Source organism: Drosophila bipectinata, chromosome 2R (assembly GCF_030179905.1).
Source record: "Drosophila bipectinata strain 14024-0381.07 chromosome 2R, DbipHiC1v2, whole genome shotgun sequence".
In the NCBI taxonomy this organism is placed as follows: domain Eukaryota; kingdom Metazoa; phylum Arthropoda; class Insecta; order Diptera; family Drosophilidae; genus Drosophila; species Drosophila bipectinata.
This window is the reverse complement of record NC_091737.1, coordinates 15,286,043-15,311,121: the sequence shown is the minus strand read 5'-3', so window position 1 is coordinate 15,311,121 and position 25,079 is coordinate 15,286,043. Positions and strand designations below refer to the sequence as shown.

The 25,079-nt window shown below is 42.1% G+C and overlaps 1 protein-coding gene across 3 annotated transcripts in view; it reads left to right on the top strand.

Moving 5' to 3' along the window:
- The window catches only part of Sema2a (Semaphorin 2a), a 30,253-nt gene extending 5,670 nt beyond the window's left edge, over window positions 1-24,583 (top strand). Inside the window, exons 1-15 of one of the 3 annotated variants that reach the window (XM_017242036.3) lie at window positions 9,412-9,558; window positions 10,246-10,577; window positions 17,273-17,360; window positions 17,429-17,480; window positions 19,238-19,306; window positions 20,104-20,211; window positions 20,428-20,565; window positions 20,641-20,773; window positions 20,864-21,220; window positions 21,774-22,002; window positions 22,115-22,451; window positions 22,517-22,680; window positions 22,735-22,887; window positions 22,955-23,063; window positions 23,521-24,583. In XM_017242036.3, coding sequence (XP_017097525.2) covers window positions 10,418-10,577; window positions 17,273-17,360; window positions 17,429-17,480; window positions 19,238-19,306; window positions 20,104-20,211; window positions 20,428-20,565; window positions 20,641-20,773; window positions 20,864-21,220; window positions 21,774-22,002; window positions 22,115-22,451; window positions 22,517-22,680; window positions 22,735-22,887; window positions 22,955-23,063; window positions 23,521-23,592 — 2,169 coding nt within the window. In that variant the 5' untranslated portion in view covers window positions 9,412-9,558; window positions 10,246-10,417 and the 3' untranslated portion in view covers window positions 23,593-24,583. Of the gene's footprint in view, window positions 1-9,411; window positions 9,559-10,178; window positions 10,578-17,272; window positions 17,361-17,428; window positions 17,481-19,237; window positions 19,307-20,103; window positions 20,212-20,427; window positions 20,566-20,640; window positions 20,774-20,863; window positions 21,221-21,773; window positions 22,003-22,114; window positions 22,452-22,516; window positions 22,681-22,734; window positions 22,888-22,954; window positions 23,064-23,520 lie in introns of those variants that run through there. The other 2 variants (XM_070278502.1, XM_017242037.3) reach the window with 2 other exon arrangements.
- Window positions 24,584-25,079: the final 496 nt, after the last annotated feature.

The window sequence follows — 25,079 nt, the reverse complement described above, 5'->3', positions numbered from 1 at the left end:
ATTCTAAATCATCCAAGTCCTCCTAATTTTTCCAAGTGCAGTCACAAATTTTCATGGACAAGCCGCAAAGACAAACGGATGGGGCCATGGCCTTTGTGCCTCCTTCTTGGCTCCTTTTGCTTTTGACCCTTGTGGCTAAATTGAAAATGTGGTCTTCTCTATATTTGTCTCTGTGCGTGTTTGTGTGTGTGTTGGGAAGGATGCATAAAAGATATAACCATTTATTCTCACACCCAAGGCATCTTCCTCGACTGGAGTAGAATGACAAAAGGTCAAAAATACATTATGTGCTAATGCAAAGTCCATGTTAATAAATGTTGATTGAAATAATGATGATTAATATTTAGCATTTTGACATTTTAGCTTGCGGCTTCCGGTTGCCGCAAAACACTTCACAACAAACAATAGTTCGCCGGGGCTATTATCATTTATTTTGTGAGTGTGTGTCTGTGTGTGTTTTGTGGTGTTGCTTATTCACAAATTGAAAAAATCCTTTTGTTTGCCACTTGCCGCTGCTCAAGTTGATTTATTGTTTGCACAATTATTCCCAGGAGAGTAGGGGCTAACGTCTATGGCATAAGCGAGTATACGAGTACACTTTCCCCATTTTCATTCCTACGACAACAATTTATAGCTGCAAATTCCTTGCGCGAAGTAAGGATCAAGGGGGAGGACACCTGACATCCTTGTGCCGCTCACATGGTCGAATTTTTTCGCAATTTCATGTTTTATTTAGTGCATTTTCCGTTGTGCCAGCCTGAATCTGGGGGCCACCCCCATCCACAGGTGCACCTTTATCCCCGCCATCCTGTACCATCTATTGGATCCAATAATTCCCAGGCTCGCCTCTCGTTCCTTTCCTTTTTCCCTGCATTGGCATTTTTCGATTATTGGTTTTCTTTCATTTGATTGCACATTTACACATTTTTGTTGTTTGCTTTTTATTTACCATCCGCCCAGCATTGCCACTTTTTCACTTTTTCGACTCACAGGTTTGCTTCCACCACAAAATCCTTCGTTCCTTGGAATACCCTGTCCCCAATCGAATTTGGTAGGACTTTAAAAAATAAATGGTACTATAATGTACATTTTATTGCTAATTTATTTATCTGTATGTATATTTCCTTATATATTTTAAAAATCAATAGGAAACCTTTTAGTTATCCTTTAACTTTATCTACTTGTTTACCTTTTGTCTAGCAATAACTTTTATTTTTCGCATTCTTGGTGTCATGGACTCTGTGATTTTATTTGTTGCAAGTGCATCTTGAACTCCATTTTGTTTTTGGCGTTCTCGTCCTGGCCACCTTTCTTTATCTCCATTTTTTTGCTGCTGACGCTGTCAAGTGTTTTGTCGCTTGTCAACGATTTTTCGCCAAACTTCCGCAAAAGCCAAAAAATGCTTGCCAAATCGTTGCCAGTCATGTGTGTGGCTGCTTGTGTGAGTTTGGCAATTGCGATTTTGGATATTTATTGCAAAATGCAGTGACTGTGAAAAAATCAGCAAAGAGGGTGGAGTGACATCCTGCTACCCTTCCTACAGGGAGCCCCAAACTCCGCCCTCTAATTGGGCACTTTACTGCCCAACCCTAGACCTGATCCTGGCAAAATGTTACATGTTATTAAATTAACGGCAGACATACACCGCTTTGCATATGAAAAGTGACAGTAAGTGCAGCAGTTTTCGCCCGGAAAAAGGGAAACTGGGTAGCGAGGGGCTTTCTGGGTAGCTCCATAAACTTAAAAGCCTTGTCATGTTTGCTTAACACTCATTTTTCCCCAGCAAAGCCCGCTTAATTGTGTTAGTGAGCGTTTTATTATGGCACGGAGTGCCTGGACCACACAGTACCCACCTAACCTAACCCCTGGCTGCCAATCCCTGACCCTGTGCCAACGGTTTTCCACACTCCTGGGCCCCAGTCCTACCAATAAAGTCCTGTAAATTGTCGCTGGCATCTGTCCTGTGTAGAGAAACAAATTGAAACCGAAGCAGAGTGAAAATTTTTGCATAAAGAAAAGTGTTTCGGAAAATTCCCCCCAAAAAATAAAAATACAAAAAGCCGGTAGACAGGACTAAAAAAAAATACTCAAAAAAAAGAGGAATTTAATGAGTCATTTGAGCTATGCCCGGCGGCCTAAAATTTCCGGTAGAAACAAGCGAGAGAAAAACTTTTACCCAGTTCCTCGGGCCATGCCGTCGCACTTCAAAGCGAACCCGGGCTGGATTTCAATTTGAACTTTTGAAATGCTCCGGGCTGGGCCAAAATAATAATTATTATGATTTCGGTTTTTCCTCATTGCTGCGATGTGGCTCATAATTATGCATAGTTCATAATGAGAACAGATCGGTGGCTGTACGAAACACAATCAGGAAAATATTCATATTGATAGATAAAAGATACTAGATACTTCCCAAATACATATCTTTTTTTAAGAGCCCTAATAATTATTTTTGGTACAAACAATAAATAAAAATCAATCTAGAAAAATGTAAGTACCACTTGATAATTTTTTTTGTTGTTTAGAGGACACTCTGACCGAAACTGAAGGACCACTCTTATTCCAAAAAAAAAGTCCTTTTCTGGTATCAAATATACAAGCTCTCCCAGTAAACAAAAGCCAGGAGAAAGGGCCGGGAAAAAGTGCGGAAGGCGACAGGAACACAGACAGTTTGATGGAAATTGTTAGGCAAGAACAAGCCAGCCAACAATGAAAAATACAAAATACTTTTGGGAATCAACACCAAAGCAAACAATACACACAGATACACAGATACCCAACACTCCACACTCTGAATTCAGACAAGTGCATATGTCTTTTCATTTGAAAGACAACTGAGAAAGGGAAAAAGTCCTTTTCCTAGATGGTACTATGGCATTGCAAAATTAGAGTAGCAAAGAGGCAAAGGCAAATGAGCCAGAGACACGTACAGGATATACGTACATAGAAGATGAAGGGAGTTGGAAAAGTGGCGGGGGCATCGGTGGAATAGACACAGTTACTTAGCACGTCAATTGCATGTGGCATGTGGCATGTGGATATACGTTCCCAAGTGGCCTTGCCTGCCGGAAAAGTCAGAAAAGCTGGAAACCCGAGCTCGAACTTCAACTTGAAGCCAAAAATACACTAGAAGAATATGATTTATACAAATATTCAAAATAAATATAATGTTTTATATAATTATTGAACAACATTTTTAAAGTATCTAACCCTGTTTTTTATTTTTAATAAATTTAGTTTTATAATCAGATTAGAAATGGGGTAATTTCTTTTCTCAGAGCTTATTTGGAAGCTGGAATTGTATGAAAAATGCACGGCACAACAGAAAAAGAACTAAACAAACAGACGTTCCCTGTATATGCGAATGCAATGAGCCATAAAAAAGCTACTGGCAAACGGCAACTGAAGTGGCCAATTGGACCAAGTGTGTCCTTCCCTGGGAGTTGTGTTCCCTTTATCCAGGATTCAGCTTTGCCACTGGCACCCGCCCTGGCCGCCACCTTTTGTGTGCTGTTCGGCAATCAGGCGATGTTAGCTGTAAATTGATAATACTTAACGTGCAATGCATTTCCAACCCAACTACCTACGCCCACCCCATCGCCTGTATCCTCTTCTACTCACCTGCTTATTTGCACTTGACTTTGGAGAGTGCATTTCCTCGAAAGCAGTGCAAAGCATTGGGAAAGAAGTGCAACCAAGCACTCTAAGCACGCACCAGCGTTTAAGATTGCATTTTAACAAAATATGTTGGGAATACTTGGTTATGTTCTCCATCGATAATCTTGGGAGAGGATTGTATTGTTTTTTTTTGGTTTAGAATAAGAAATTGTAAGAAACAGTTATGGTGGTGGGATAATATTACAATGGAATATAAGTCCATTGAGCAGCGACCGGAAGTGGCAAGCTTTATAAATGGGCAGCACTTATCCTTACCGATAGTCTTATCAGATGATATCGATAGTAGTAATCGAAAGAAAAGCCAAGTTCATCCTTTATATCCATCCATTCCTTCATCTTAAACAACCTTAAGGATTATAAAGTTTGCATAATGTTTCCTGATTTATGAAATAATATATTTAAAAAACCTAAAATTGATGGACCGTTTTAGTTTTTTTGACATTTTGTGAAACCTGCTTGAGAACTGCGTTTCCGTTTCCGCTTCCATCTTAAACATTGATGCTCCACATTGAACCGATTTTAATGCGCTTAATTTTGAACAAAGAGCCAACTGCTTCGACGGCAGTTGCTGCAACTTAGTAAGCCTACTTACTTAATGGCAACAAAGGAGCAATCCTTTGTTTGTACAAAGGCGCAATCAGACAGGAGCCGTAGGGGGAGTGGTCGCCGTCTAACGGTAACAATAACAGCCGCCACAGAAGCGCCAGAAACGGCAGAAGTGGCAGATTGCCTGCTCGTCTGAGTCGGAATCTGTTTGTACTTTGTATTTGTGTTTGTGCAATTAATAATGCCAAGTCTGAAAGGAAATGTTGCGCTCCTTGCCCCGCCTCCTCCTTATAAGTATGCAAAGTCATTTCATAATTTTCAGACTTTTTGCTAATGAGGGGTGAGTCCAGACCCCCACAATGGTCAGTTATCTCTTTGAGAGCATCTCAAATATGCAAAACTAAATTCAATTCTTGGCTAATACAAATATGCATCTTCTCTGTCGGCTGCTTCTTCTCGGAAATATTTAACTTTTGCTCTAATCTGACATAATGAAAATGAAGTGGGCGAGGGATTAGGTGCAGGAAGCTGGGAAAGAGTATGCAGGACCCAGTGCAACATCAGATTCATCTCAATCAATTAGGAACTGTAGTCGGTGAGGGCCAGTATGAGAGATGAGGATTCTTTGGAGATGAGGAAAATGTAATAAACTTAAGTATGCATGCTGCAATATTCCGAGCATACATATTTGCATAAATGCAACTACAGCACATGCACATGCACTTGCACTTGCACTCGAAAACCCAAACAAACATCCAAAACAACAATGGCTGAGCGGAAGCAGGAAATGCAAATGTCTCACAAGGGCGGAAATCTATTTCAATAAACTTGCGACATTGATAAATTATTAATCCGACATTTTCCAGTTGTTGCTGTTTTCTGATTCCGACTCCGGTTTATGCCTCGCCAGTTGCAACTTTTGAAATTCAATTATCCGGATCTTGACAAGCACATTTTCCACCCCACCCAGATCCTGAGGTCACTCTAACAAATACGGAAAAAAATAACGAAAAATCCCCTGACAAACGAGTGGCAATCTGAAAGATTTTTTTTCCATAACTGAGCCTGGGCATGGACATTCATATATCTCCATAGTGTGTGCCATCGACAGGGCTTTGTGATGTTTCCGCCTGACAGTCGGAATTAAAATTGTTCCCCAACGACCCGATTTATGTGCCTATAGTGCGTATAAAAGAACAGAATCAGTTTGCAGTGAGTGCTGTTCGAAATCAAAAGGCAACTCCCAGCCGAAAGTCTGTTAATTGTTGTGTGGTTCTGCACCTGATGTCGCCAAAGGATGAGGAAAACCCCGGCAAAAGAGTTGACATCGAGTGGTGGTTCGGATGGTTTTGATGGTGCTGGTGGTGGTATAAGGAAAACTTTGAGCCAGATTTCCCAGACTTTGCTGACATGCGGCTGGAAACTGTGGCTTCTGACCCATCAGAAAACTCAACTTTGCTGTGGTTTCAACGTAGCTAAGCGATAAAATTATACTCTCTTTTTATTTTATATATTTTACTATCCAGAAAATGGCAAGTGACAAGCTTTTGCTCTTTTGAAAAGGTTCCTTTTTTTTATTGGTTTTTAAGTAATTAATAGATGTCCTTTCATTATTTGAGCGTCTTTTTTTTGTGGCGTTAGTAGATTATTTTGCAAGTGCATTTACAAAGAGGTGTGGCAACACTTTAAAGCGCTTAATTTTGTCCCTAGTCTTCTAGTCTGATGCACGCTTTCAAAAGGCTCCTCCTGGCTGCTGGCATGCGGCGGCTTCTGACTTCTTTTTTCATCGCTTTGTTCCTTTAATTCCAAATGCAACGAATTTTGCACCGTCTGCTGCATTCGCATTTGCATTTCGCAGCCGCATTGAGTGACACAATATAAATCCGAAAGTAGTTGAACCTCGTCTCGCTGGCGTCCAAAATGCTTTTTTAATTATGCACATGGAGTAGGGAGAAGACACAACAGCACTAGCTATATAGCACTGCGATGCGAAGTGATGGCAAAAAGTGCCGGCAAGTTTTGTTTGCCGACGAGTTAGACTTTGAAGCTGCCAAGCCAACTTCCTGACTTTAGTCTGAAGTCTGTCTCTGCTAACCCTTATATTCCATCCCGGCTCCTCTTTCTGGCTAGACAAGATTTTGTTTATCTGGCTCTTTCGCCGCTTGTTTTGCGACTTTTGTTGTTATCGCTCCGCTGCCCGAGTTGCAGTTCCATCTGTCTAACCGTTGTGACACTAATCCCAGACACACTGCCAAAAGCTGACTGCTGCAACACCAGCCCTATAGACCGTAAGTCCCTCAGATCTGGTTCCAAGGGTCAAAGCCGAATCTGAGGCCACAATGAAAGGTGGTTAACATTAAACACCATTGTTTCTAAGCATTTTATTTATTCAGTTTTGGAGTAACACAGGTTTGGAGATCTCAAAATGGCTGTTTGATTCCCTGCAATTATCCTGACGTCATCGAGCAGTACAGGCAATACAAATACATGCAATTATGTTTGTATGCGATAACTTGTCATTATGCAAAATATGCTGCATTATTTATAGCATAAACACAGGCGCTGACATTGCATGTCAGGCCAGGCCAAAGTTGAATCCTTGCAGCAAAAAAAAGGCCCAGAAAGGGGCCTCCAAGTAGCAAAAACAAAAACACACACATTGTAGTAAACAAACGAGAGTACAAGAACAAGAACAACAATGTGCAACACAATTGCTGCCGCACTTAAAATTAATTGAACTTGAAACAAGTGCAGCCCCAGTCCCAGTCGCAGCCGGAGTCGCAGCCGCAGCGCCAACTCATGAGAAATTCTGTGGTCGAGCCAAAAGGCAAAAACTTTTAGCCTTCACACACACACACACACACACATACACATACAAACTGTCTCACACTTGCAGAAAGCTTTCATTAGTCCTGGCCGGCCAAGTTTTCGTCGTAGTTTACTTTTTCTGGTCAAGTTCCAACGGCAAACTTAATATTTAGTGCCATTTGCTTGCTCTGACAGTTTCCAGAAGTCAAATCGTTCTTGTTCTTGCCGCAACTCCTGGTTTGCTACAGTGATACCTCAAGGAAAGGGACAGGATCTTATTAGAATTTAGTTTTGAAAAATACAAAGTGAAATGTCCTTCTACATTTTTAAATAAAAACACCAAAACAAAAAGCTTTCATTGGATTCTTAAATATTAATATCTATTAACCACTGTACTTGTTGTTTTTCTTGCTGGTCAGTTGAGGTCCTGGCTTGCTTTTGCCATCCTTTTTTTTCATGGCTTTCTGCGCGAACTAGTTGGTAGAAAGAAAGTGCATTGAAATCTTTGTAAGTAACTTGAGTAAGCCAACTTGAAGCAAGAACAACAACTAGAGTCCTACTATCAACAACAACAACAATGCATACACGCAACAAAGGACGAAAAGGCAGCAAAACAACAAATAACAGTACAGGACATCCACAACAAATGGTTTTTATCGCTTTTTCCCCAGTTTTTGTGTGTGTGTGTGTGTTTTGTTGTTGTTGTTGTTGCTGTAGTTGTAGTTTCTGCTGGTTATTTGGCCAACTTTTTATATAATGCATGGAAAGTTGCTGGCCGCTGACAAGTTGAGCGACCAACAATGTTTGGTGAGACAAGTTTTCATGTTTTATTTGGCATAATCAAAAAGCTATTTAAGGACTTTCCCACGCCATCTTGGCTTTATCACTACTCCAGTACTAGTATTGAAGGACTTTCAGTATTTTAATTAAGGATTACAAATAAGGATTAAAGAGCCAAAAAACTTGATAAGAATTTCAAACTTGATTTCCAATTGTCCTTTCTTTGACCATCCAGCTGATATTAAGCTCCAAGTCAAGCGAGTAACCTAAACACAACTCTCCCTAATCGTCCTTATCAGCCAGAGAGCGAGACAGCTAGTGTATGCCGGTTGAGTATGTGTGTGTCGCCTTTGTTTGTGTACGTGTTGGGGCATACGCGTTGTGCAAAGTGCGCTAAATTAAGCTGTCATTAAGGACTTAATTAAAGTCCTTTGTTGAAAGTTGACATTGTGTGAAAGAAACGTTTGCGAAAACAAATGACAATGGCAACATTTTCGCTACTGCACTTGAAAGGCTATCCCCAAAAAAAAAAAAAGAAAAAAACCTCGAAAAATGGCAACCAACATCAAAGCAACTACGAAGGATCGAGAGAGGGAGAGAGTGACTCTGGGTGGAGCATGTGTGTGTGTGAGTGTGTTCAACATGTGTCAAAAATTTTCAACAGTATCATGATGCAAGTGGTGCTCGGTAAGAGGGGGTAACGAGGTAGGATGTTGCGAAAACTCATTAGCAGGCAAAAAGGAGATGCCAGAGCGAGACAGAAGAGGCCAGATAGACAATGGAAAAGGATACAAAACTCACACACCAGCACGCACACCTCGTCCACCCACCTACCGCCCTCTTACAATTGCAAATATCAAGGAGACGAGAAACATAACCGACTTGCTTTTTAATTAAATATTTTGCCAAGCAGACACTCAAATGCCAGAGAGAGCGACTGTGTCAAACTGTGTTTAATTGCCGCCCAAAGGCATCCTCCAGATGCAGGCCCGGGCCCGTAGCCGCATACCTGGAGCTCGTCTATTGCGTCTGTTTGCCTGGCTTAGCAAATGTTTGCTTATTGCCAAAATTGTCGTTGCCTAAAACAATAAAAATCAAATTCCGAGCTTCCGCACGAGTTTGCGGTGAAATTGGAAATTTGCGACAAGAAACCGTCATTTTGCAATGTCAACGTTTTGAGCAGAAACAACAAGCTTTTCTCGGAAAACAGAAAGGAAAGCCTGTGCAGGAAACTCTTAATCTTTAAAATCTCTTAAACATTAAAAATAAACATTAAAGTAAATGCTTACGCGCCTTGAATTCAAATCCATTACCTTGGCAGCACTGGCACGATAAATAGCTATCGAAAGAACCACTCGATAACCAACGATCCCTGATCACTAATACATTCGATATAACCAATTTATTTGAATAATATGTGAGAAACACTAGATTAAATACATTTTTTGAAATTGGTTTTCAATAATAATGCTATGTGGATCTTCTGATATCACCTCCAAACATAACCACTATATAAAAACGATCGTTTATTTAATGTGACCAGTCATGATTTTCATTTGGGGCCATCGTGGTATTTTAAAAAGTAGTGTTCAAAAGTGGCCCAAAAACTAAACAATAAAAATACAAGACATTTGTTTCCGCTCGAAATTCCTTAGCAGTTTATTAGTTCTTTTGTTCGCGTGCGGTACTCTCTTCTGTGATCCATAATGCCTTTTAATAACCATAAATTAACATAATACCCAATTGGTGTGTGTCAGTTCATACAGTTTTCTGCAAACATTCCGATTCCAATTCCCCCAAACTCCAAACAACATCTCAAGTGTGTATCTCTGGTTCTGTGTGTGTGCGACTTGTGGAGTTTAATGCAAATCCGCCAAGCCAGCAAATTAAACAAAGTAGTAGCCAAGTATTTGCAGATCAATCATTTATTAATTGTGAAACAAAGCAGCCTAGTGTTTGAATTTTTTAAAGTCCGAGTTTGTTTACCTGCCGCACTGCTCACTTGTGGAGCAGCCATCCCCCCCTGCCCAGCCATCCGAAGCATTTTTATGTTTGGCTCTTTGTTTCGTTTTCCAGCCCATTTTTCCCTTTTGCGTGGGCATAACCAGTTTCTCTTGCCTTTATCTTTGCGACCAATTGTCGATGGCTAAATGCGTTGAAATCGAATTGAAAACCGAACACTGAACGTTCGCACATACACCGAACTGGGAAAATGCATTACGCCCCAAACCCCAGTGTATTTGTGTTGCATCGCATACATAATTAATCCAAACGGAATTGGCACTGCCGCCCGAAAAAGAAAAGAGATCCCCGAGCTGTTATAAATGGCCCGCGGAAAGAAGTTTATTTTAAAATCCATTTGCCAGTGAAATCAATTCCATTGCAATTGCCGCAAAAGTGTGTAAAAATAATACAAGTTAAATGTGTTAACAGTTATTCGAAATTGGAAAAAACTCCCGGCATTTTTTGAGAAACAACAATAATAAAATCAACAAGAAATCGCCGCTCCCGTTCGCTCTCCTTGTAATCCAATTGAGGTTTTGGAGGGGGGGAGTACATAGCTCTCTATCTCTATCGGACTCTCTCTCTCTCTCTGGCCCCAACAATGATGGCGCTCCTGCTTTCACCGCTCGTCCTGCTGCTGTTGTCCTGCTGCAGTGTAAGCGAGACAGCGGCTGACTACGAAAACACCTGGAACTTTTACTATGAGCGTCCTTGTTGCGCTGGAAACGATCAAGGCAACAGCTATGGAAAGCACGGCAGAGGTAACTAATTAAACAACCGAAGAAAAAGTGTGAAAACAGGGATTAAAATACATTTATTAAATAAATTTATATACGCTTGTGTGGACAAGGCTTTACGTGTTTTTCTGTGGGATATCTAGGGTAGCAGAGTCAGTTATAGTGCTATAGCACTACCATAAAAGAAAGCCATCTCTACACCAGGGTAGTTACGAGTTCGACTCCTTCCACACAAATCCATTTTTTAACAGTCGCAAATATTATTTTTCAATTTTTCAGGCAACAACAAATTTGTAATTTATTTGCCATAATATTCGCACATGTTCTTTGTGCCTTTATTATTTATCTCGTTTGGGTTCGATTTCAATTGCACCTATTTTTTTCTTTTATTCCTGAACGTGCAGCATCAGGGGCATTGTTATTGTTGCTGTTATTTATAATTTGCATATTAATGCCCTGTATTCATAGTGAATATTGCTGGTCTGGTCTGGTCCTGGTCTCTGCAATTGTGAATTGCAGCTATTCATATGCATATTTCATGTTTAAACAAATACCAATAATGTAATCATATTTTAACCATATGCAGCCTCATAATCCGCACAGATAAATCTGAATGATATAATATATAATTGACTGAATCCCCTTAAAGCTGAAAGAATGCAAAGACTTTTAAACAACATTCTATTCCATAGATCGCTTCCCAGGCATCTCGACCAGTTTTATTGAGTCATTAAGGCCTTAAAGATATGCCGAAACTGGTTTTTGGGCTGGATTTCGCCTAATAATTTTGGAAAGCATTAATTTATCATGTTCTGAGGTTGATTGAAAAGTTCCCCTTAGAGTTCAAGCAACATGGAATGCCCATCAGAGGAGAATCGTGTATAAAATATTTAAATCTCATTTGGAGTTCGGGTCAAGACCAGTAAACATTTTCTAATAGTTCACGTTCCTGGTCCAGAATGCTGGTCATGGCTGCCTCCTGCCCCTGCCTCCCCTCACGCCTTTGTTTCGCTATCTTTAACTATAGTTATATAAGCTATAAGTGCAGCATAAAACTTCACGTGCCGACAACAACTTTGGTCCTTGCCGCATGTTGCACTTTATAGTAAACTCAATAGCTAAGCACTGGCCCGGCCCCAAGGAGAACGTGAGGCGATTAAAGGAGCATTCGAGCTGTTTGCGCATCCTTTTCTCCACAAAAAAAGTGGATATTTTCAAGGATATTGGGTAGCAGCAGATGCACCAGATATAAAATGATCCTCTGGCCATAAATTAAAACACTTAAGCCACAAAAACACCGAACCAAACTCTAAAATGTCAACTATAAATTCCCCCGTTGATGAGGAAAATTTATATTTGTTGTGCTCCAGCGTTATTTTTATTGATTTAAATGAAATTAATTGCAATTCATTTTAGGGAATACTAAATTTATGTCTCTCGGTGGACTGGGGTAGTCGGTAGTCTCTTCCACTGCCACTTTCGACGCCTCCTTTCCACTCTTCAGTTGGTTGACTCAGCGGTTTGACAGATGTTCCGACTTCGACTCTTTTTTTTTTTCTGAAAATCTATTTTTATATGGTTTTGGGTCGGCCTGTCTGTCGGCTCTTCCCATTATTCTTCCCTCTTCTGTGAACTCTCACACACAGAAGATACAAAGTCGACACAAGGTGTAATGACTTCATTATAGAGACCGGTACAGGGTGTGTGATTATTGACTCGTTTCAGAGGCAGGTAGATAAGGTCTCTCTGGAGGCACTCTTGCTTTTAATTATTTGTATATTTTGTGGAACTATAGAGGACTATTGAAGGCCCTTTCAGATTAAAGCCCCAGACTAGCAGCAACACACTTAGGCTGAAGGCATTGTCTTACTTAAACTCCACTCTCGGGCAGACACACTGCTGACCCATTAAAACGACAAAAGCGATAAGGGGGCTGAAAAGTGTTCTTGCCCCCTGGTTTAATGTTTTTTTTTCTATGGAGACTGGTTGGGTGGCAAGTTCCACTTCATCATGGCAATGTCAAAAGCTGTTCAGGCTGAGAGAGTGTGTGCCGCAGCAGTAGCTCATTGAGCCCACCCCTTTGGTGTTGGCAGCTGGGTAGCTGGGTACCTGGGGAACCACCCAAACCATGTCAGCTGGGAGCTGCATGCCAGCTTCTCACAATGGAGGAAACTTTGCCGCGAAATTGAATTTCAATGCAATGCCCGACACCTTCAGCGTCAAGTGGGGCTTAATAATGTTTCACTGTTTCAGTGTTTCAGTGGGAATCCGGAGCAGAGCGAACAAGTGGCAAGCAGCAAGTAGCGAGTAGCAAGCAACAAGCGGCTGCAACATCATTAAAACTCTGTTTTAAAAACAGGGTCCTTTACGAAGTTTTAGTTGGGGGGCATTGAAGAACAGAAGAAAAATCACGTTTCTTGCAGGACAACTTTGTGGACTTCCACTTGACGGCAAATATTAAATACCAGGGCTTGAAGGGCTTGAAAACCCTACTAAACTTAATTAATTTATTAGTATTTTTCCCGCAGTGCTCTTGCAAATCGTTATGTAATATTCCACCGATAAAGCCGCACTTAATGTAGGCGTCGGTGATTACAGCAAAGGAAGTCAACTTATCGCCAGAGTCAGGGAGGGCGCTTATGAAGAATCGAAAAAAAAACGGAGAAAAGAACTGACAACCAGAAAGGAAGAGGTTGCTGATAGTCAAAGTGCCGCAAAATGTTGCAAAAGCAATTAGCAGCCGGCAGCAGGCCAAATGCAATCAATCAACTGCAAATGCAGTTAGGCCACAGATTTTGTCGTTAACCATAATTCAATCACCTTAAATTGATGCCAAACAACTCGCTTAACGTTAATTTCAATTTGTGCCTCATTTTAAGGTGAAATTTAATTAAATTTTCATTCATAGTTGGACTCTGTATTTGTGGAGCTTAATTGACTTAGGCTGAGCATACGGAAGACCGAAAATTTGCATTCTCTTTTGTCTGGGCTGGGGAGTATGTATGTTGCATATGCAACTTGCAACTTGTGGCTTTGTGCGCACTTAAGTGGCAACAATGCTGGCTGCCGGACACTAAATACTGAATTCATGGCAAATTAAGCGAGCCACAGAATGCTATACTGGCCAAGAAGTACTAGCCATAAAGGTGCTGGTGTTAAAATTGCCAAAAGAAGGAGGTCTATCTAGCAAGCAGACATGGGGATACTCTATGAGAGAATAATACTATTAACCTTAAAATAAAGAACCTTAATACATGGTTATATTAAGAGGCAATATCCATGGATACTCTTTTGTAAGTATTGTAATATTATAACCTCATATCTCTCACAAATAAACCAACTTAACCTTTAAGATACCTCTTTGGCTAAACATTAATACCCTTTTGTAGAGTACAACTCTCCCCCCTGGTGGTTTAAAAACTATTTCAACCGTTTATGTGCGGAACACAAACTCACACATGAACATGAGCTCATCAAATGAAGTTGCACTAGAAGCACCTCAACCTTCATTTTAACCAAAAATGAAACAGTTACCGCATCCGCATCCGGATCCGCATTTTGTTGCGTTTTTGTTGCCGGCTTTTGGGCGCTGTCCAGGTTCTGGCTTTGCAGTGCTGCTGTCTAGTGGTGTTTTGACTGCTCTTTTCATGCTTTTTTATGAGTAAGCTCTCCGGGTTTTTTGCATTTTTGCTATTTTGCAACAAAATGAACTTGCCGCTGCGCAGTGCTGCTGTTGGTACTGCTGCTGCTGCCATAAAATGAACTAAATTGAGTTGAAAATGTTTTGCACACGCCCCCCCCCCCATCCTCATTCCCATCCTTTTATATTTTAAAGCAGAGAACGGAAACTAAAGCCGAAGCCTGGGGCATTCAGACAGCATACAGTGCTGACAATAAGTGTATTTACCATGCATATGCGTTTTAATTATATACATGCCACAGACAATCAGAAGGAGGCATTCCACGATTGGGGGCTTCTGCCGGTGGCCTGCAAATGAAATGGCAACCACTTTGGGTAAGCATTTCGGTTGCCCCCCAACCCCAGGTCGCTTCTGCAGTTTTCAGCACAGGTGCTGCAGACGTCTAGACGGCTTTTGGAGTGCTTAGGGCCGACGTGAATTTCTCATAATTAGCAAAAACATGGAAATAAATGGGAAATTTAAGCAGGAAAACAGGGAAATTTTCAGTTGCATACGAAGGAGGGAAGAATCTTAAAAAGCTCTCCTAGGAAGCACTCTTTGGAATGTGCATCTTCAAAAGAACAAAAGCCAACTAGCAATTATCAAGGAATTTGGGTTTTCCGACTTTAAAGATGGTTAGAATGCCGAGACTAAGACCGAACCTTAAGATCTCCTCAAGGCCTTGAATCGACAAAGCCCCGAGTCCCGGTCCCTGTTTTTTGTGTCATCTTTTGCGACAAATTTCGAATTTACCTTAACATTTCAAAGGTAAATGTCAACCGAGGGGTTCGTGCACCTGCAACTGACTTGCCAGCATTCTCCGCCTCACATGTAACTGTGTCCTGTGCCTGGGGCGCGGTCAGACGGGCGGGTTGAGTGGGCGGTGTGGCACAACATTAAATTTACAATATGCTCATTGCAATTTCGTCGTCCTCACCTCTCGACCCTCTTTGAGCATTTGATTTGATAATAACGTTTTTGGAAATGTCATTTTCTCCCTTCCAGAAATTGATTTGACTGCCACATCTTGGCCCTTTTCGTGGGGTGGCCCTGCCTGATCCTGGTCCTGGTCCTGGCTCGTAAAAGCCAAACGCATATTTATGAAGAGCATAAAAATTATTGACATATATGGCGGAGTCATAAATGCTCATGCCCATAAGCACTCTCCTACTCAACCATTCCAATGAAAATCCCGAGTCCCTGAAAGAAAATTGCCAAGCCAGAAAAAAAAAAATGAATATAAAATTTGGCGTTTGTTGTTTTCATTTTTATTTTCTTTTTTTTTTTCATCCTTCAGTACTCAAAGGCAGCTCGTAAATGCAATTTGATTTTGATTGGACTTGGATTAAAAGCAAATAAAGTTCACGTCTTAAATGTCAAATTTTGGAAAGGATTTTTACGGTTGCCCTCTGGGTAAACTTGAGGGATTTCCAGCAAGGATGAGGTAGATGGTATGAGATATATATTTAAAGAATATGTCAAGGTTTTTAATACCAAATTTAAGCATTAAATTTTGGCCCTAAAGCAGAACTAAAGTTGAATTGTAGCCTTAATGGAGAGTCAGGGCAAATCGATTGGATAACCTCGATTCGCTAGAGCTCACCACGTCCACGTCCTTTAGTGCCATCAATTTTATGTTAATATTTGCCATATTTTTATTGGCTTAATCCAGTTATGAAATCGCGGCAATATGTTTTTACTGGCTGCCGATGACAATTGGCCCCCATAAACAATCTGGCGAGAGATTTAACCGATTCCGCAGGACCGATTCATGAGCGTTTATAGTTCAGTTGGCCTTAACTGGCTATCCTACCCCACAGGCCAAATACAAATATGGCCAATTATGTTGCGTATGGAAAGGAATTGCAAATTGTTTATTATTCTATTTTTGTGCTCGACTTGTTGGCTTAAAGGGCTACTGTTTGTTGAACTTAAAGATGGCGGAAAAAAATAAAAAGTCTGGAAAAGTTTTCAAAAAAAATCGGGAGGGAAAAGTCAAAGAATAAGCAGGAAAGTTCGACAGGCATTCACAATAAAAATATGTACAAAAGCATTTCAAGCGTACACAAGTCGACTTCCTGTTTGGCAAGGACATTCTATCCGAATTGTGCATGCAAACAGGAATACGAACTACGTACGTATCCTTACACACACACACCCATGTCCTGGCACTTCTATTGTAGTAGTTGGCCAATAGGTTGCACGTTGTTTTCCTTTCCCCGAAAAATATTCACTCGAAATCGGAAATCAAAAATAGCTACATTTCTGGCACGGCACCCATCCTGCGGCTCTGGGGTTTCCTTTTTGTATTTACATATTCCATTGTTGGGCCATGAGCATAAATCGGATTCCAGTGCTGGCCTTTTGTTGGTCTGCTGGCCTCCTATGCTGACCTCTGTCATACTTTCGGCCATTGTCCGGGGGATAATGCCGCCTCGGTCATCCATATTGCTTCAACGACTGACATTTGACACTTTTGCAGCCTCCCCCTGATTTCATCTCAACGACCGCAATATTAATTGCTGATGATATGGAAGAAGTGATGAGTGACAGGCCGGCAAATACAAATTAGTTTAATTAAAGAACTGTGTGCTCAGCATTTAGCCATAACCACACATCGTCCCGACGGGCAAACAATTTCGCAGACAAAGCGACGTCACAGAAATTAACATAATACAATACCCATAATTAATGGGTCCTATTTGGGAGGACTTTCCCCAGACCCTGCTCGATATTGTGCCTTCCTCGGCACAAAACTTCAATTGCAAATAAACAACCTCCTCCTGGAGTCGAAAAAAAAATGTCATTTGATTGAAATGGGATATCTAGTTCCATCTCTGGCCCCCAACCAACTTTTCTGGCTGCCAGAAAACAGTATCTGCTCGAGTCAGTGTCCTGTCCTGTTCGAGTATTTGCCCCGAAATGAAAACTTTGTTGACACTATCGACTGGGGCGCAGTGTCCGGCGCATCACTTAGCGAAAATTCTTAAACAAATATTGGCTTTACTTAACTCGGAGTGTTTTCTTGTTTTTTTCCAGATCATGTGCGGGAGTTCTCATGCGGCAAGCTCTACTACAGGACCTTCCATATGAACGAGGATCGGGATGTGCTCTATGTGGGAGCTATGTAAGTCGTTTTTTTTTTATATAATTACTTTAAGATAAGTAGTTATATTATTTTTTTGTATATTCCAGGGATCGGGTATTCCGTTTGAACCTGCAGAACATCTCATCGTCCTTTTGTGATGTAAGTACCTGGGCTTAACTTTGCTTTCACCAACTTCGTGCCTGATTATCCTAAATGCCTCAAATATGATAATCCTAGAACACGCTTTTAGGTAAAAGTCCCATCGTCGCCAAAGGTCACCAAAGGGATGCGGCGTAGGTTGTCCAGGGTCGGGCCACAAATCTAACTGACAGAAGATGGGGCCAAAAAATCGTGAAAAGCTTTTTGGGCGAAAAACAACTTTGCTTGCGGCTGGGATGCTGTTCCTGGTGTTGCTGCTACTACTGCTGCTCTGTGGCATATTGTTAAAAATTCATTATACGCCCCGTTGCCCCTGATGGCCCGCTGTCCTCCTGGCGGTGTGTATGTGTGTGTATTTTCCATAGTTTCCAAATGGCCGCTAAGCTTCTTGCAGCTTTTTGTGGCCATAAAGCGCCATCTAAACGTTGTCAGCACAATACGCCGGCTTAGCAGCCTTTTAGGCGCACTTCAAATGGCAAAACAACGACGACAGCCACAAATCTTCGATTCCCCAAGCGCTTCCAGCGGCCAAAAACAAAAAAAAAAATCAAGTTTATTTTAGTTAACCCAAAGGCCCTCCACCACCTGACAAAAAAAGGGCCAAGCCAACGAAAAAAAACACACATATTTAATATGCACTCTTGTCCGGGCATTATGTTTTCGGACGGTATTCCCCGAACTGGTTCCAGGACGAGGTTTATGCGTTGCCCGCATATCGGAGAGCTACATACGCGAACTTGCCACAACATTTGCGAGGCAATTCGATTACAGGAAGTGCTACCCGACTACCCGGCGTCTTCTTGGCTTTTGGGCTGTTTATGAATTTATGACTTGCAAAAGTTTGTTTTATGAGCGGGAGACAAGACTGCCGTACACCTGACCTCCCTCCCTGGGCGGGAGCCCTACAACGCATCTCCGAGCTGAATCGTAAAAGTCTAAGAGGTTATATTTCCTTGTAGCGTGTTCGTTCGCCAGTCAGGATACGTCAATATATTTTATGCGGTTAAGTGCGAATACATTCGCCGTGGGCATCATTTGGTTCTGGCCTATACGAAGGCGAACAGCACTGCAAGAAAATACTAAAGGGTTTCTAGCAAGCTTAGTGTTAAGCTTCATTACAAGTATTAAGAGTTTTGTGATGAATATTTCTTACAGTGCACTTGTATGCCTTACTCTCCTTTGGGCTCCCAGCTCCGGCACCTGTTCCTCTCCATTCCCGGCACCGCTGCTTTATGCGCCAAATGCAAATTCAACTAAATAATACATGATTTTGGTTTTATATGAACGCTCTGCTGCGACTGCCTGCCTCCCAGGTGGTTGGGCAGTGGGTTGGTGGGTGGTTGGGTGACTGGGTGGTTGGGTGGTTTTATGGCTAGGCGGTGGTTGCTCTGCCCGCCCTCTGGGTGGCTGCGAGTGGCAATGCGAGAGGTTGGTGCGTGAAAATATTTCGTGTGTGCCTCGGTAACATTACGTGATTTATAAATTTATTTAGTTGAAAGCATTTCTGAAGGTGCCACGGACGGCTGCTGCCTGCTAGTTGTAGTTTATGCCACATGCTCTTGCCTCTCGCCTCTTGCCCCACCCCTGCCACATGCAATATACAATTTCTGTGCTCGCTTTTTTTGAGTAAATTGAATTTTTGAATTGATAGAGCCCGCAGCACGTGAGCTTTTAACCTAATGGTTAATGGCAGTGAACTACATTCAATCCGGTCCATATTTGGCTAATTTATCTTTTGGGGAAACCTTTCGTTGCAGCGGGACCTGATCAACCTGGAGCCGACCCGCGACGACGTGGTTAGCTGCGTTTCCAAGGGAAAAAGTCAGGTGAGTCGAAAACTAATTACCGAAAACTGCCATCCAGCATGTCCTTGGAGCCAATAAAGTTATATTGTTTTCCTTCAACGAATAAGACATGTTTCATATTGAATTATTGTACCTGTGCTATCGAAATTTGTCCAACTTTTAGTACATACGATATATGTGCATGTGTGTATTTTAGAAATAAATCAGATCCCTGCGGAGGTATTTCAGTAACTCGATTGCAGTTTAAAGCCAAGGAAATCCCATCGACTGGCAATGTGGCAGACGCTTCTGTTGCAACTCGTTTATAATGTGACAGCAAATCCTTTCATTCGAAATCAATTTCAAGTTATTCGTGGCAGGAGCAGTTTCCCGAACAGAAGCAGCAGCAGCCGCAGCAGCATGTTGCATCCGAGGGCTGCCTCAACTGTGGACTTGTAGACTACCCACATGGGTATCCTGCTTAAGTCATCATAAAGCTGCTTGTGTGCCACTGGCGCGCTGCTACTCGTTGTAATTTTTTGTTGCAACTGCTTCTGCCACTAGCTCCTCGCTGCGTTGCATTGTTGCCAATTGATTTAGCTTCGGCAGCCACGCGTGCTATTGCAATTTGTCCACATTTCTGCCACAAATTTGCTACAGCTCCAGCATTACTCGAGCACAGTCGCAATAATTTCGATATCGTTGCGATTGGGTGCCAAAACAGATGATGCCGTGCCACAATAAATTGGAAAACCCCATCGCCCCACAACATTGTCGAACCCCCCTCCGAACCCGCCTCCGATTTAGTGTGTCCTCTATAATCGATATGTATTTTGCAGGTCTTCGATTGCAAGAACCATGTGCGTGTCATTCAGTCAATGGATCAGGGCGATAGGCTGTATGTGTGCGGCACCAACGCCCACAACCCCAAGGATTATGTTATCTATGTAAGTCGCCCAGATTGGGAAGCCAAACGGTATATGGTGTATGGTGTATGCCATATTCTATTCATGTTTCAATGAAAAGATGCCAGCCGACAGTTGACTTTAGATGGCAATCAACAGTTGCTCACTCAGCCTTTGACATCCAGGCCCAGATAAAGCAACTAAACTAAAGGCAAACCCTGTAGGCAGTCTCGCATTTATTATTTTCACTCCTTTCAGGCCAATCTGACCCACCTGCCGCGCTCCGAGTATGTGATTGGCGTTGGCCAGGGCATTGCCAAGTGCCCCTACGATCCCCTGGACAACTCCACGGCGATTTATGTGGAGAACGGCAATCCGGGCGGCCTGCCTGGCCTGGTAAGCAAATAGCCCCCCATAAACCACTAAACTTTCTCCGACTCTAACTGGCGGTGTACATAACTCTCATCTCAGTACTCGGGCACCAATGCGGAGTTCACCAAGGCGGACACGGTCATTTTCCGTACTGATCTGTATAATACTTCGGCTAAGCGGTTGGAATATAAATTCAAGCGGACTCTGAAATACGACTCCAAGTGGTTGGACAGTAAGTATGAAATAATAAAACCGGAAAATAGCTTAGAATGCAATTTAAACTTTGAAGAGTATGAATAATGCTTGATTCTCTTACTTGCAGAACCCAACTTTGTTGGATCCTTTGACATTGGCGAGTACGTGTACTTCTTCTTCCGTGAAACCGCCGTGGAGTACATCAACTGCGGCAAGGCCGTCTATTCACGCATCGCCCGGGTCTGCAAGAAGGATGTCGGTGGCAAGAATCTGTTGGCCCACAACTGGGCAACGTACCTCAAGGCCCGGCTTAACTGCAGCATCTCCGGCGAATTTCCGTTCTACTTCAACGAGATCCAGTCCGTTTACCAGCTGCCCTCCGACAAGAGCCGCTTCTACGCAACCTTCACGACGAGCACTAATGGCCTGATTGGATCTGCCGTATGCAGTTTCCACATTAACGAGATTCAGGCTGCCTTCAATGGTAAGCTGCATCTGCATCGCGTTGACGTGCAATTTTCTTGCTTGTCCACTAGCCATCTAGCTGGTCGCCCCCTCCCAGTTGGGTATGGATTTGGTGAATCGGGGACTGGGTACTGGGTATTGGGAAATGGCACATTCAACTTATTGGCAAATTTTATTTGCCATCTATACGTTTGTTTTATTCCGAGGGAAATCCGTTCGAGAGCACTCTCCTGCCCTCCTGCTGCTGGTCTTTGTCGAGTGTGTTTTGTAATTTCAGTTCGAGTTGGATTCGTTGCCGTTTTTGTTGCCGTGCGCAACATAAATCGCATTAGAAAATCCATTTGAATGGATTATTGCCACACTCGTTCACCCACCAGCACCACCAACACCCATTCATGCTGGCATAGATTTTTGTTCGAGGATTCCCAATCGCTTGACAGCTTAGAGGAGAGCCAGCTGACACCTTTGGTCGTAGATTTAAATCTTCAATTGCAACTCAATATCAGTTTTCCCCCCCATTTCGTATTTATTTTACCATTTTCTCTCTTTTTTTTTTCCATCCCCGCCCACAGGTAAATTCAAGGAGCAATCTTCATCGAATTCCGCGTGGTTGCCGGTGCTGAACTCCCGCGTACCGGAGCCCCGGCCGGGTACGTGTGTCAACGATACATCAAATCTGCCCGATACTGTGCTGAATTTCATCAGATCCCATCCACTTATGGACAAAGCCGTAAATCACGAGCACAACAACCCGGTCTATTATAAGAGGGATTTGGTCTTTACCAAGCTCGTCGTTGACAAGTGAGTTTTAAATAAAAACAAAATAAATATTCCTCAATTGCAGGTGTGATACACACTTCCAGGTGTTCTCTCAATTGACCTCCGCTCACTTCTTTTTTTATATGTTTTCCAGAATCCGGATTGACATCCTCAATCAGGAATACATTGTTTACTATGTGGGCACCAATCTGGGTCGCATCTACAAAATCGTGCAGTACTACCGCAACGGCGAGTCCTTGTCGAAGCTGCTGGACATCTTTGAGGTGGCTCCCAACGAGGCCATCCAGGTGATGGAAATCAGCCAGACACGTAAGAGCCTCTACATTGGCACCGATCATCGCATCAAGCAAATCGACCTGGCCATGTGCAATCGCCGTTACGACAACTGCTTCCGCTGCGTCCGTGATCCCTACTGCGGCTGGGATAAGGAGGCCAACACGTGCCGGCCGTACGAGCTGGACCTATTGCAGGTCAGTAACACATGCCTATTGAAAGGCATATATTGTAAGGCTACTTTATCTTTGTTATTAAACAGGATGTGGCGAACGAGACTAGTGACATTTGCGACTCGAGTGTCTTGAAAAAGAAAATAGTGGTGACCTACGGCCAGAGTGTTCATCTGGGATGCTTTGTGAAGATTCCGGAAGTCCTGAAAAACGAACAGGTTACTTGGTATCATCACTCCAAGGACAAGGGACGGTAAGTCATAATTGTATTATTAAAAATAGAAACTATAATTTGTTTAAATCATAGCTATGAGATTCGTTATTCGCCCACCAAATACATTGAGACCACGGAACGTGGCCTGGTTGTGGTTTCCGTGAACGAAGCCGATGGCGGTCGCTACGATTGTCACTTGGGTGGTTCCCTTCTGTGCAGCTACAACATCACAGTGGATGCCCACAGGTAAGCTTAATAAAAATATCTAAGAGTCTATTAAGAAGTGGCTTGACTAATCCTAATTTTAAAACAGATGCACTCCGCCAAACAAGAGCAACGACTATCAGAAAATCTACTCGGACTGGTGCCACGAGTTCGAGAAGTACAAGACAGCCATGAAGTCCTGGGAAAAGAAGCAAGCGGTAAGTGATAATGAGAAAGACCAACCCCCTGCGGCTGGCAGCTTTTGTCATAAAACCTGGATGGGTGGGTTCTGGGTCGTGGGGTGATGTGTTGTTGGTGGTGCAAAGGGCAGACACCATACACCATACACCACATAAACGATTTCGTTGGCAATTATTTTAATAGCCTTCGAGCCGGTCGGCTGTCCAAACTGACACCGCAACGTCAAATCAAAGGGAAAATAATAATAAAAATGGTGTAAGGTAGTTAAGTTGTCATTATCCAGACACCCCACCTGCGGTGGCGGTGTGACCCAAATGCAAGGTAATTGCTCCTTGGGGTGGGAGATGCAATGGAAATGTAATTAAAATGCAATCACTTACGGCGGGCTTATAGTCCGGCTTATATCCTCCTCCTGCTCCTGCTCATACATATCACTAATTGTATGTACCTTGCATTATTATATTACTTCTACAGCAATGCTCGACCCGGCAGAACTTCAGCAGCAATCAGCATCCAAATGAGATTTTCCGCAAGCCCAATGTCTGATACCACGAACAGAGTTTCGCTTTCAACATGCCGTCGTCCAATCCGTTTTAGATAATGCCAACGCACAACAGAAGCCCAACAGAAGACAGGAACAGAGCGGACAAGAATCATGATATCATCATTATATTATCATCGACATCATCATAGATATACTTTCTTCAGCAATGAACAGAAAAACAGAAAACTCTTCCTAAAGGATTATGCATTTACGGAGGCATTTACAATGCATTCATCTTAGACTTAGACTATAGGGTATTATCACACGACGACACAGCTCCTCCCATATGGTGCATTTCATTCAACTTGATTCGATTTAAATAATGATATACTATAGATACGCCACAACCCATAGCTAGCTACGACAATTGAACGTTTGAAAACCATGTAAACTGCCGCAGAACGCACATTCATATCGTTATTCGAATCTAGACTCGATTTAGTTTCAATATAACACCCAACATAAGAATAATCAATCTTTGAACTTAAAGGCAACCTTAATGTAATCGAAGAAGCAATGTGATGTTAAGTTTTGATAAATTTATGAACAGCCTAACCACAGTATAAATGTACCATAAACGATCTATATATATCAAGTTGTACACACGTTCATGCAAATCGAATGCAATTCCAACCTATGGGAACTATCCTTAGATAAACCTCAATCACAAGCAATACTCGCCTAACTCGTGCATCGACATATTTAACTCGAATCGGTCCATAGCTTATATATACATATGTCATAATAGCTGCGAATGAGCATTAATTCAGCGTTCGTTTAATATCTGTGTATGTGTACTTCCAAGCCAGTGTCTACTGTCCTATTCCTCTCCATCTTGCCGCAGAACAATTGAATATTACGGAGTGTGTATACATAGTACTTCGATTATCATTTTTAGTGTCTTGCACTTTCTTCAGACTTAATGTACTTAAGGTAATTTGCAAAATCTTTAGTTACTAAGCGTTTAGTTATAATTAAGTGAGAAAATAAATCTTTTAATAAAAAAGCAAAATTATCAAAAAAAACTAAGAGTTTTATCCCTTGGGTCTTGCAGCTCCTCAGGTAAGTCCTGCCAAGCAAACATTTAACAATAATATTCAAAGGCACTGAGATCAGGTGTGAGAAATTGTGTCCAAATAGTAATCTTCAAATACATAATAATTTCATTTTCAATTTCATTTGCAACTCTTCTTATCTCCGAACACATTGCATAATTCCAACCGAGTGCGCAAAGACAAATGTTAATTTTAAATCAAATACTTTGAACTATTCAACTTGGGCAAATATTTTATAACACAGCCAGAGACCGGACATCGGACATCGTCCAAAGTTAGCCACCGGTTGGTGGGCCGGTGTGTGTGTGCCAGGATGTAGAGGCAAAGTTTGTCGTGTCCTTTCGGCCAGGTCAAGCGCAAAGGCGAGAAATAACCAAATTTCCAATTTGGTTTTCGGGTGCCGAGTTTCGGGTTTCTGGTCTGGCAGAGTGTGT